This window comes from Conger conger, chromosome 1 (assembly GCF_963514075.1).
Source record: "Conger conger chromosome 1, fConCon1.1, whole genome shotgun sequence".
NCBI lineage: Eukaryota > Metazoa > Chordata > Actinopteri > Anguilliformes > Congridae > Conger > Conger conger.
This window is the reverse complement of record NC_083760.1, coordinates 19640267-19652064: the sequence shown is the minus strand read 5'-3', so window position 1 is coordinate 19652064 and position 11798 is coordinate 19640267. Positions and strand designations below refer to the sequence as shown.

The window sequence follows — 11798 nt, the reverse complement described above, 5'->3', positions numbered from 1 at the left end:
GAGCTAGGACATTATAATGGACCACATGGACAACCGAAAGACCTCAGACAGCCTCGTCTATTTATCAGACCAAAAAAGCTGTTAAAATGATCGAATATAATATATGTACAGTGCACCCTTAATAATAATTGAGGAAAAAAAGGCTGCTTATTATAAAAAATAGATCATTATCAATGTTGTTTATGTTTTAACAGGAAACACAGGGAAACTATATACTTTTATTGAAATATATTTACTCTCATGTTTCAATGCTTTTTATTTAGTAATCATATACCTTCTGAAAACAACAGGTGCCAAAATTATTGGCACCCCTATTGTAAACCCTAAGTATTGTAAATAAAAGGGAACAAAGTGAAATTGCCAAATTGCCAAAGCTTTGAAGTAACTTAGATTTTTTAAATCCTAAAACTTTCTGTTTATTTCCAGGAGTACATGAAACCCCCCCCCATTTTTAATGTGGTCTCAGTCTTTTGGACCCCACTGTATTTCTAACACCTAGCTCAATCATACCAAAGTATATTATGGTCTTATTTACACCAGGGTTTCCCACAAAGCTGATAATAATATTGCCTATTGTCAAAATTCAACAAAATATCACATTTTCTGTAAGGTAAATATTTAAAATGACATTGGACTTAAAGAAGCAAAGTTTTTTGTTGCTTCAAATGTTAATGTCTCCATGAAATGCATACCCACTACTGGGACATGTGTGTTACGAGCAGGACTGCTTTGAATGGACAAAAAAACCCCACTATCATAGTCAAGGTCAAACATTGGTTGTTTTAATACGGAATGTATGCCCCTTCCGGGAAACAACAATGACAACATTTCTGTACAGTAAGTTTCTGATATGGGATAGAATACAATATATATAGGTAGATATGTATACAGTATAAAGACAGTTGATCATTGTATATCAAATGTACACCGACTTAATAAATAAGGAGAGAAATATACAATGATTAAGGGAAATAATTAGTCCCAAAAATAATGGAAATAATTACAGTCTTGAGTGGTGGAAAATAGTGGAATACACAGTGCAGGTTAGGAGAGCCCCACTGACCAACAGCTCAAACTATATATATATATAATAATTACAAAACTGGCACAATCACACCACAGGTCAAGTCATGATGGGTAATTCCTAATAGTAAAGAGTCTTCTGTCAGACTGCTGGGATCAGTTGGATTGCAGCCTCGTGTCTTTGCACTTGATATTAATGATATTAACTGAGGCCAATATGCTTTTCACATTCATATAAAGGATACTCACTTATAAGGGGCAGAGGTGTAAAGTGATTGAACAGAATCTGCTGTACTTTTTCCATTGTCTGGTTGAAAAAAAAAAAAGATATACTAATATAAATATTTTGAATAACATAATCAATCGAATAGCTTTTACATGTAATACAAAACCAAATTTTGTGTTTTATGTTCAACTCATATGAGTCAGGTGAAAAGGAACTGGTGTTTTTGTTTAAACATAAATAAAGGTTTCTCATTCTCACAGATCATGGATGCAAACAGTAGGTGCAGTGGCTTAGCTACAACACTCCACCTCAACAGACTAAATTGCATCTCTTGGTCTTGGCTTGTGGTCAGATCCTGTTCAATCAATGACGCACAATGGTATTGTTTAAACTTCACAGACATGTGTCTGTTATTTCTACATAGGTATAGCAGTTTCAGAGTTCCTTGAGAGTGTAAATTAAGGTTTGAATGCAATTCAAACCATTGAACAATTTTCAGATTTCAATGGAATCGCGACCAATCAAAAAACATTTTTTTTGTCGGAAACTGACAGCAGTAACGGAAAGCATTTGAGGTTTAAACAGCTCGACTAAACAGAGAAATGAAACTTATTTACCTACTTCCCCATATTTACATACGTATGTGATTAAAGTATGTAAGCACCACTCCCACTACCACAAACAACCACATGAATGAATAAATATTCTTTACAACTGAAATATCCAGAGTTATGAGCAAATATACAAATATTTACATTTTCCAAAACTACATTTCATCCTGCACTAAAACCAAGTAATTCATATTGTTATGACTCGTATAATTGCTCAGTATCCTTTCAAATTTGCACAGAGCACTGTATGGTAAACAAGCAGATTAAAACATAAAATGTGAAACAAAATTTAGTTCATAATTTTGTCATGATTAACTTGTGAGATCAAGTTAATACGGAAAATGTAGACATGAGAGGATGAAGGCAAAATGTTACCAGGTAGAAATTTGACAAATGATTTCCATGTGTATACTGGCACATTATGAGGTTGACTTGCTTTTATACGTAAGCTGCAACAGTAACCTGCACATAAGGTTGACAACTTGAGCACATTCATTCCATTTCAGTATTTTACACTTACTTATGTACACAAAAGGTCAGACTAAGCCAAAAAAAGTTAGGAAAACAAAAGGATAGTAGGCTAAATTCAAGGCTCATACCTCGTCTGAACTTAAATAAATGTTCTAGAAAAACTTAAAGTGGGTTTGAACTCATGTTCTGAAACTTTTCTCTTAGGTTCTTCACCAAGCTGTGCTGGCTACTCTCAATCTTTTTGCTAGAATTCACAAGGGAATGTTTGGAACTGTCCAACTCATTGGGGAGTGGACCTTGGTCTTGGTCTATTGCCTTCACACTTTCAGTGGCCTGGTCAGCCTTTGCCACACCCTCCTCCCTCTGTCTGTATTCGTCAGACTCCTGGTAGGCCCTGCAACGGTCAATGACAGCCATGATAGAGATTTTCTCTCGGGAGGTGGGTGAGCGGATTTGCACATAGTTCTTGTCAGGCTCCCCCTCATCCTTCATCTCCATTCCCTCATCATCCTCTCTCTCTCCCCCTGATGACTCCCTGTGAGCCCTGTCATGCTTCTCCACAATGATGACGTTATGCTGGTCAGGCAATGGGGCCTGGCCAGAGATGTAGTAACTGCTGCTAGCCTCATTGTTCTGGAGATGGTTCAGCTCATTCACGTCCAGCGTGCCCAGCCTCTGATCCAGGGAGCTTGATCTGCAGATTTGACTGGGTCTGCCCTCCTCGGTGGAGGCTTTGTTCAGATGGGGCCTGTAGGCCGGGAACACGGAGGGGGTGTGGGAGGCTGTCTTTGTGTCCAATGAGGCACAGTAGCTGGAGCCTGGAGAGTAGCTGGAGTGCCTCCACACAGATCTAGCTGTAGCAGAGTCCAGCATCTTCTCAGGCACGGAGGTGCTGCGGTTCACGGGTGCGACATGAGGCGGGGTTCTCTCAGGGCTAGGGCGGCCGTATCTGGACCGCAGCCTGCGCACGTCTGGCCAGTTGAAGTTCTCAGTCTGCACAGGACTTAGGGGGCTCTTTGAGCGAAGAGGGCTGGGGGACAGGACACGGGGGCTTCCCACAGACCTTGGGGTGTTGGCCGAACTGGGTGACTTCAACTCCTGTAGAATCACATTGTCGTAAGAGTTGACGGGCAGTGTCAGGGTGGGCTTACCTAAAACAAAGACCGAGAGAGAAAATATGATTTTAATTGCAAAATACTGTATATGAAACAAAATAATGTCAAATAACATATATATTAAAATAATAACTAGATTTTAAATGAAGATAAAGCAGTTTGCCCTTCATACAACAGGTAGTGACCAGTCCTTTAGATGCTTTTGAGATGGCATGTCTTAATGAGAGTAAAGAAAATGCATAACGAGATGAGTACAGTGTCCATTTATGTTTTTAATTGTGATTTAACAGCCACTCAGACTAATCATATGAAATACAGAGAGAGCAGACACAATGGAAATGTGTTTTTGTGAAAAGGTCTCTCCTTCCTGGTTTCCTCCTCTTCAGGCCCATTCATTATTTTTGGCCCAGCAACATTTGATGAGCAAACAATTGGTGGTGACAGCAAACACCACAGCCTTCTTTCATGGGCTGTCTTGACAAATATGAAAAATTACCATTGGCAAATAAAAAAATTAATAATAATAAAATTAATTTGTGATGAAAAGGGTAAAAAATCCTCAAAACATGTTACAGAATGTTATAAAATAGACTATTCTCAGACTTAGAGGGAAGAGAAAGACGTTTTATGTACCCCACTAAGAGAATGTGCCCTGGTTAGAAGCCTTGTCTTTGTAGCCTTATGGGGATAAAAAAAACCTGGATGCCATTTTGAAACCTCAATGGCTTAACTCTTGGTAAATTTGCACATACGAAGTCATCATTAAATGGAGACTGCAGTCCTACCTTTGTCTTCCTTCTCCAGCCTTTCCTCCTGGACAGAGGGCAGGTTCCTCAAACTGAACTGGCCCTCTGCCTCCCTGCCCCTCTGTTTCACCACTGGCCTGCTGTTCTTGATGCGCTGGCTGTACTGCCGTGCCAACTGGAACACCTTATTCTTCATCTTCTCCACGTCCTGCAGGAGCAGGTCCTCCTCCATGTTTGCCCTAAGGCTTATGACCCTAGGGATGGGTGCCCGGGGTACCCTTACCTCTGGCTGGGGCTTGTGGGTCTCTTTCTGGCTTGCTGGATGCCCCAGACCCACCTCCCTACCTGGTGAGGCCTTAACAGCTGGAGAGACTGGAGAGACTGAGGACTCCTCTGAAATCGTGCTGAGGTCACACTCTTCAAAGATCATCAACGGCTCACTGTATTCGGCTTCTGGTTTGCCTTTGTCGGATGAGTCATTCTGGTTCAGGCTTGGGCCAGCTTCCCTGCATTGGCTCCCCTCCCTGGTTTTTGATGCCTCTGAAGGTTCTGTCAGGGTCCCGTTGACCTCCATTTCCATCTCCTGCCACACCTTGATCATTTCAGAGGAGGGCCGGAACTCCTCTTCCTCGACACTCTGGGATCCGGCCTTAGCGTTTTGACTATCTACGGACACAACAGTGTCCAGCTCAGAGGGCTTTGTCTTCTGGTCTTTACCAAAGCCTGGAAGGTTAAACACTGCCCAAGAAGCAGGGCGGACGTTGGGAGCACCCCTCGTCTCGGTAGCTACGGACTCGTCCCTGGGTTTACCGTTGAGTTGGCTGCTCAGATTCCTCACCAGGCCGGCGGGGATGTAGGACAGGCTCTCCCTGCGCTTGATGCTGAAGCTGGCATCCTGGTGCTCGGCGTACTCATAGTAGCTTTTGATCTTGTCGATGAGCAGCCGGTCTTGCTTGGAGAGGGTGGAGTCCCGCCGTCTAAGCGATCCTCGGTCCACCTCAAAAAGGTTGTCCGTGCTTGAGGAGAGTGTGGTTGTGTCGACCACGGGAGTGTGCAGGTCTTGGAGGCTTGCCGGGGGTTCAGAGGCAGTGCTGGTGAACCTCTGCGTTTTGTCCTGGACCTCTGTGCTGAGGCTGAGGGCACTGCCGCTTCTGCTGCCCAGCCGGGGCGAGGGGCAGCTAAGAGAGCGCACGTCGTCAGCGATGAGGCTCTCGCGCCGCGACAGGTTGACGAAGCGCTCGGCGATGATGCTAGCCTGGTCCAGCACGGACTGAGGGAGGATACTGCTGGGTTTCACCTTGGGTGCTGCTTCCTCTTCCTCCTCTTCCTCAGAAGATTCCCCACTGCTCAGGGCCTTCACCTCCGCCTGCTGGTGGACAGGTGGGGTCTCTGCCTTCTCCTCCTCATCCTCCACCTCATCTTCCTCCACCTCGTCCTCTTCCTCCTCATGCTCTGCCATCTTTGGGTCTGCAGATGAGTCTTGGGGCAGGATGGCCACGGCAACATGCTCTATATCTGAGATGGCACCTTCCTCATGCTCCTCTGTTGCCCCAGACTGAGAAGGCAGCTGTTCTCCAGGGGCCTAAAAAGGGAAGACAGGAGTGACAGTAAGCACAGCACTGTAACACAACGAGTAACATGGACCCACAGTGTCACAATTTATTTTTCTGCTACTCTGATATGAACTCAAACGCAAACAAATAAATGCATAAACAGCTCATTTAAAAGACTAGCTGAGGAGGGTACACTCCAACGGGACAACAGTCTACAGGAACTGGCCAGAGCTGTGAGCAGGAGATAAGACTGTGAGACCGATGCTTGTTTGTAGAACAGGTGCATTGCACAGAACCCAGAAAAGGCATAATCTACCAGACTCCACCGGAATTGATGACAGGCAGCCACACACGAGGAAGCCAATTTCATGGTCATAAGAGGGCTCCCTGCCACACTGTGCATTACTAAAGGACGGATTGTGGAATATGTAAACAGGACAGAACTAGGAATGAACCCCTTTTAGGAATTCTATTTTTAGCAATAATGAGTTTAAATAGTGGAGATTTACAAAATCAGGCAACAATTTTCAGGAAAGACATGACAGCAATAGGACCAAATGGGGGAGAAAAGAACCGCAGTATTCAAGTTTTTGGGTCTACTGAAGATTCAGTGTGGGTGTGGGGGCGAAAGAACCATGACTTTAAACTCTTTGCTTCTCACATGAAACCACACTGTCAGTTCTTGTAACCACAGAGAATTATCTCCCCAATCCCCCCTGTCCAAACTCCAAACACAGGCTCACCTCTTCAGTCTGGGAACCACCAACCGCTGTCGCAGATGTATCCTCCTGACCAGACGATTGGTTATCCTCCATCTTGAGGTCATGCTCTTCAGTGATGTCACACCCATCTTCATCCTTACAGTAACATCAGAACATGTGGCAAATGGATGAAGGAAAGCATTGTGGGATATAGAAGATTTAACATGTTACAGGATTTGTTAATCTTTCAAACACAGAGACAGTTAAGGCTCTTTTAGTACACTAATGGTTTTTATATGTAAGACACTGGTGCAGGACTAGATAAATTATCTAAGAAAGCTTGCATCTATATAAGTGGTACATCCATTTGTTGTTTCAGGAACAGGGATATTTTCATTAAATAATTTCAATAAATAATTAATATTTTACTAATTAAAACTGGGCAAAACTGCCTTTGAAATGTTAAAAATCAAAAAGGAAATCTGTAGCTACTTTTGTTGCCAGAGGCTAAATGCATCAGATTTTAAGGACTACAGGCAAATTCACCTTTGATGTTTTGCATTAATTCTGAAGACCCACTGATCTATTGTTAAGAAAGAGGAGATGCATTAGCCCAATCAATTGGTTGACTACTTGTACGAGACTTACTTACAACCAATGCTTCAAAACTAGGCCTTACAGTAAAGTAAAAAAGTCTGCTGAGTCACTATCACACCAACTAATTAATGAGGGCTCCAGGTACAGCAGGCTATGAAATCCTTCACAATTTTTTATCCAAAATTTACAGTTTGTGGCATTTGTTGTGAGAGGTTGTGTAACTTCAAAGAGGTTTAATTCTATTAATATACAATAGATCACATTGCAAATTACCCACCCAAAATGTATTGGTCAGTGTTCATTAAATATGTTAATTTAACCCTACTTTAGAGTGATAAAAGCAGCTAACAATTAGAGCTTTGGTTTCTGAATGTCTACATGCCGTTTCTGTATCACACAAGGCACTGTAGGAAACCATTATACATGGTCACATTGTATATAATATTACATATGCTCAAGAGGTTTATTAGAAAAATGCATACATTGCACCATCTAAACACAAATTTACATCCTCTTTGATTTGTATTTCTTGAATATTTCCACACAAGATTCAAAGTTGCAAGTTATGACAATTAGAGACGAAGGTATTGAGTCTGAACATTCATGCAGGAAAGACATTGACACAGCAAGCCAGTAATGAGGTTTAAAAATACAGGGTGACCACCTCTTCCTGGGAAACACCAAGTTTTGAAGAAGGGTGAAACCCACTAATGATGGAACTGTTTCCAACCAGCTTCAGGAATTACAGTAACTACTTTGTATAAAGTCAAGTTCACCTTCAATGGCCAGCATTTGTGAAATAACTGACCGTGGAGAGAACTAATTAATGGGGATATGAAATTTAGTGTCAACTTTAAACAAACCTCATTATTCCAAGGCTTGTGATGACACCAAATACTACATCCCTGTATGGCACGGATGTGCATGTCATTACATTCTATGCAATGTAATGCCTTTTCTGGTAAAAACTTGTAATATATCACACCAGAGATCGGGTAGCCACCCTCGTTTTGTGCCAAGACCGTGCAAATTCAACAACGGTTCTTGATTCATATTTCCTGGTAGGTTATGTCCACCATGCACTGATTAATGTGGGAAGCGGAGAAAGAGATGATCCATGCAACATCGACATGCATTGATTAGCAAATGTTGGTCAGCGCAGTGCGTTTCCACTCGTGTTAGCGGATTATGACATGACGCGGTATGAAAGCACAAGCGAATGATGATGAACGGCCAGGCAGTGATGGTAGGGGGGGATGGGATGGGAAAATAGAAAGCCCGTTGGTGGCAGAGAGCCTCACCGTTGTAAACCGAGTGAAAAGCAAAGCCCTGGCCCTATAGTGCCAGCAGGAGATGGCTGCCAGCATTGAGCTGGCAAAGTCGGCTACCTGGTCGTCCCCCATCAGAATATCGTCCTTGTCACTCTCCCCCTCCTCCTCCTCCTCCTGCTCCACCCCACCCTCACAGGGTGGCGTCCCTGGCCTAGGCTCCTCACTGTCACTAGGACTCAGCCGCTCGGGTGTGTCCTGCCTTTGGCCCAGTTCTTCCTCATCGTCCTCCAGACTAGGCCTCTCAGCCTCAGGCTCGTCTACGCTTGAGGCCAGGGTGCTGACACTAGCGGCAGCCTGCAGAGAGCTCCTGCGGGCCTGCAGCATTCCTTCACTGTCTGCGTGCTGTAGTGTGAATTCAGACATTTTCCGTCGTTATCGCAAGGCTGGTTCAATTGGAAGCAATTTGATTGCAGCTGCATTAATATTTTAAAAAGACACAAAAAGGTCTAAGAAACTGGAAAATAAAATGTATTTGATCCAGTGCCTTGTCAGGTACGAAAAAGTTAATATAAATAATCTGAATGTCCTTCATAATACAATCCCTTTTCATTACCATTTTTTAATTCCATGGTTATGCTTTACTTTAAGATTGGACAATCCGGATTTTGGTGCAGGCAAAGACATAATATATGTAATTGCGAGAGTGGATATGCCGATTACATCTGTACAGTCTGCACTTTTTTTAAAACAGGTCTCTTTCCTCTTTTGTCCTTGGAGAGTCCAATTTACAGAAAGCATTCTTTATACTTGTGTATCTACTGAGACTGTTTTTTTTTTTTTTTTTTTTAGATTTGATCAATTTCTTCTGACACCACTTGCTCGAAGTTGTTCACTCAGTGTCTCTGTGTATCTGCCAACTGTACAGTCATATTTGAACTCTCCAAATAGCTAAAGGCGTATTTCTGTCTGTTGCTATCCGGTTTTACTCCTTTTTCTCCAGATAGAAACAACTTTCTGTTGCACCTGCAAAAGTAACCAAATCACACATTTTCTATTTTTCAGGACCAAAGTCCTTTGGAGTGTATGAGCACAGGAGGGTAAATTAGCTTAGCTCTGTAACTGCATAATCACTATATTTATGACAAAGAGAAGCAAGCCGTCAATCCATGTCCAATTAAAATTAAAAAGGCATATATGAAAGTATCCTGTACTAAATAAATGGAAAGTATATATATTTTGCCATTTCATCTGGTTTCTTGCTTAACTGCAAGATACATATGTCAAACATTTATAGAAGCACAGAGTGGCACAATGAAGACCTGGCATGAGAACAGAGGTGAGGGGGTGTGGAATGTGGATGACACAAATGTGGTCCATGCAAGCTGACGTCTCCAAGTGGTGCTGGAAAAAGGACCCTCAAATCGGACTAGAAAACAACATGTCCCTGCATTTAATGGATTAAACCGAGGACCTTCACCATTCATGACCGTCTTCAGGTATACCTTTAAATAGCTTTGAGGTCTGCACTTTCTTTTCAATTTCTGCCTGGCCCTTGCCACCAGACAGTACACGACCACTTCTGGACCTTCATTCCTATTACACACATGACGGTTATCTTCCTGATGCACATTGGCAGTCACACTCACTGTTACCCGGATATTTGTTGAACCCGGAATCGGCCTGAATCCATTAATGAGAAACAGCACAGAAGAGTAAACACATGTACTGGAGTTCAGGCTTATCTGGGCTTACCTTGAGCATGGCTGCAGAATTCATGTAGGTAAATGGGGGAAAATAAGAAAAAGAAAAAATACATCAAATTTGAAGCATCACACAAAGAAAGCAATCAAAAATATTTGATAAGATTTATAAGAATGCATGATATAAAAGGTATCATAGCCTGATGAGTTAACATCAATGCTCTTTAAATGTGGTCTGAGCTGAATAAAGCAATGATCTGTTAAGAGCTGTACAAACCAATCTTCTGAATATAAAATTTAAAAATAATAGGACTGCCTGCTACCTTTTTTAACTTCAATACAGATTTGGTGATTTACACATTCCCAATCTGCTCAAGCCCAAGAACGGACCTTCATGCCATGAAGGTTTTTATATTTTAATCATTAAATAACATGAATAATACAGCCTTCTTTCAAAAACGAAATCAGCTTCAACACAAGTGACAAGCCCCCACCCACTCCATTACCACAGAAGCCAGAAAAACAGAAATGAAAATGACAACTTCATTAAGCTTGCGTCCAAACTGCAGGCAGTGGGAGGGGGGAAAAAAGAAAGGGTCGCACAGAACCCGCTTCTCTTCCTCTTTCATGGCTGGCAAATTAAAATTCACAAAAGACCAAACCTACTGATCAGAGGCCAAAATCGAATGTGACAGCTGAAAAGACCAAAAGCATCGTGGAGACTTTCAATAATGCAACATGTTATTATCATCATTATTTGCGTGGGCAGGGAAGGAGAGAACCTGGCCTTTGATCTGCAGAAGAGGACTGCAGTGCTGGGGCTGTCTGCTACTGAACTGCCTTTGAAGCCGGATTGACAGTGGGTGAAACATGATGGTCCTGTGTGCTGGAGCATGCTGGTCACTAGGCCTTTATTTTACACTGGCTGCAGGTCTATGAAAGGGGCCTCGTGGCTTGGCTTTCTGCAAGTAGCCTTCATTTCAAAAACCGTTTACCCCGCATCACTCTAGGCTTAGTACTATGAAGCAAACAACATCTGGTACAGTTTTATTCAGTCACTGGGAACCTATATCAAGGTATTTATAACTTCTTCAGGCAGGTAAAAGCTATCACAGAAAAAACATACAGTGCTATGAATTATTTCTCCAAATATAATGCAAATAAAAATGAGACTCAAACATCTTCAAAACTCAAAAATAAACACGAGCAGAACTAGGGTTGCAATTAATGTCATCATCTTATAAATTAAGCTGCACTTTATATTATCAAACCAATTCTGCCTGAATTTGAATTGCCACTCTGCCATGCCAATTATAGGCCGATGTATCTGTTATTTGTAGAGCGCGAGACAGGGATACAACTGAACGCAATAATCCTGGATTATAATGACACCAGGAAAATATGTTCTTGGATAGAATTAAGGAAAGTGTGTCCTGGCTCATCTTTCATGGTAAGGAACTGAAATGTGTTCCCAAGAATGACCCATCCTGGTTAGTCAGGGGCCATTCGCTCTATGTGAAGAAGCTTAGGTCTGTGACGATCTGTGAGGATCTGATGAAAAGAAACGCAGCGCAAACTGAAGCCGGTTCTTAAATTGAATCACAATTTTCAATTACTGCAGCCCGCTCATGTCGTAAATGCACTGGAGTGGAGGCGTCATCACTGATTTCAGAAAAATAAATAGAACATGCCATTACTTCCTTACCTTTGGTGTTCTTCATGATCTGCTTGGCTGGTTCTGAAAGAAATAAATTACATGGAGATAGATGATAGTCAATGAGTTG

At 42.2% G+C, this 11798-nt stretch overlaps 1 protein-coding gene across 6 annotated transcripts in view; it reads right to left on the bottom strand.

Moving 5' to 3' along the window:
- Positions 1-760: 760 nt before the first annotated feature.
- LOC133107932 (pleckstrin homology domain-containing family G member 3) overlaps positions 761-11798 on the bottom strand; it is a 72438-nt gene continuing 61400 nt past the window's right edge. For 5 of the 6 annotated variants that reach the window (XM_061217288.1, XM_061217271.1, XM_061217279.1 and 2 more), the window contains 6 exons: positions 11720-11752; positions 10067-10077; positions 8345-8716; positions 6489-6602; positions 4232-5774; positions 761-3482 (listed from right to left, as the gene is read on the bottom strand). In XM_061217288.1, the coding sequence (XP_061073272.1) occupies positions 2494-3482; positions 4232-5774; positions 6489-6602; positions 8345-8716; positions 10067-10077; positions 11720-11752 (3062 nt within the window). In that variant the 3' untranslated portion in view covers positions 761-2493. The remainder of the gene's footprint in view (positions 3483-4231; positions 5775-6488; positions 6603-8344; positions 8717-10066; positions 10078-11719; positions 11753-11798) is intronic. The other variant, XM_061217252.1, reaches the window with a different exon arrangement.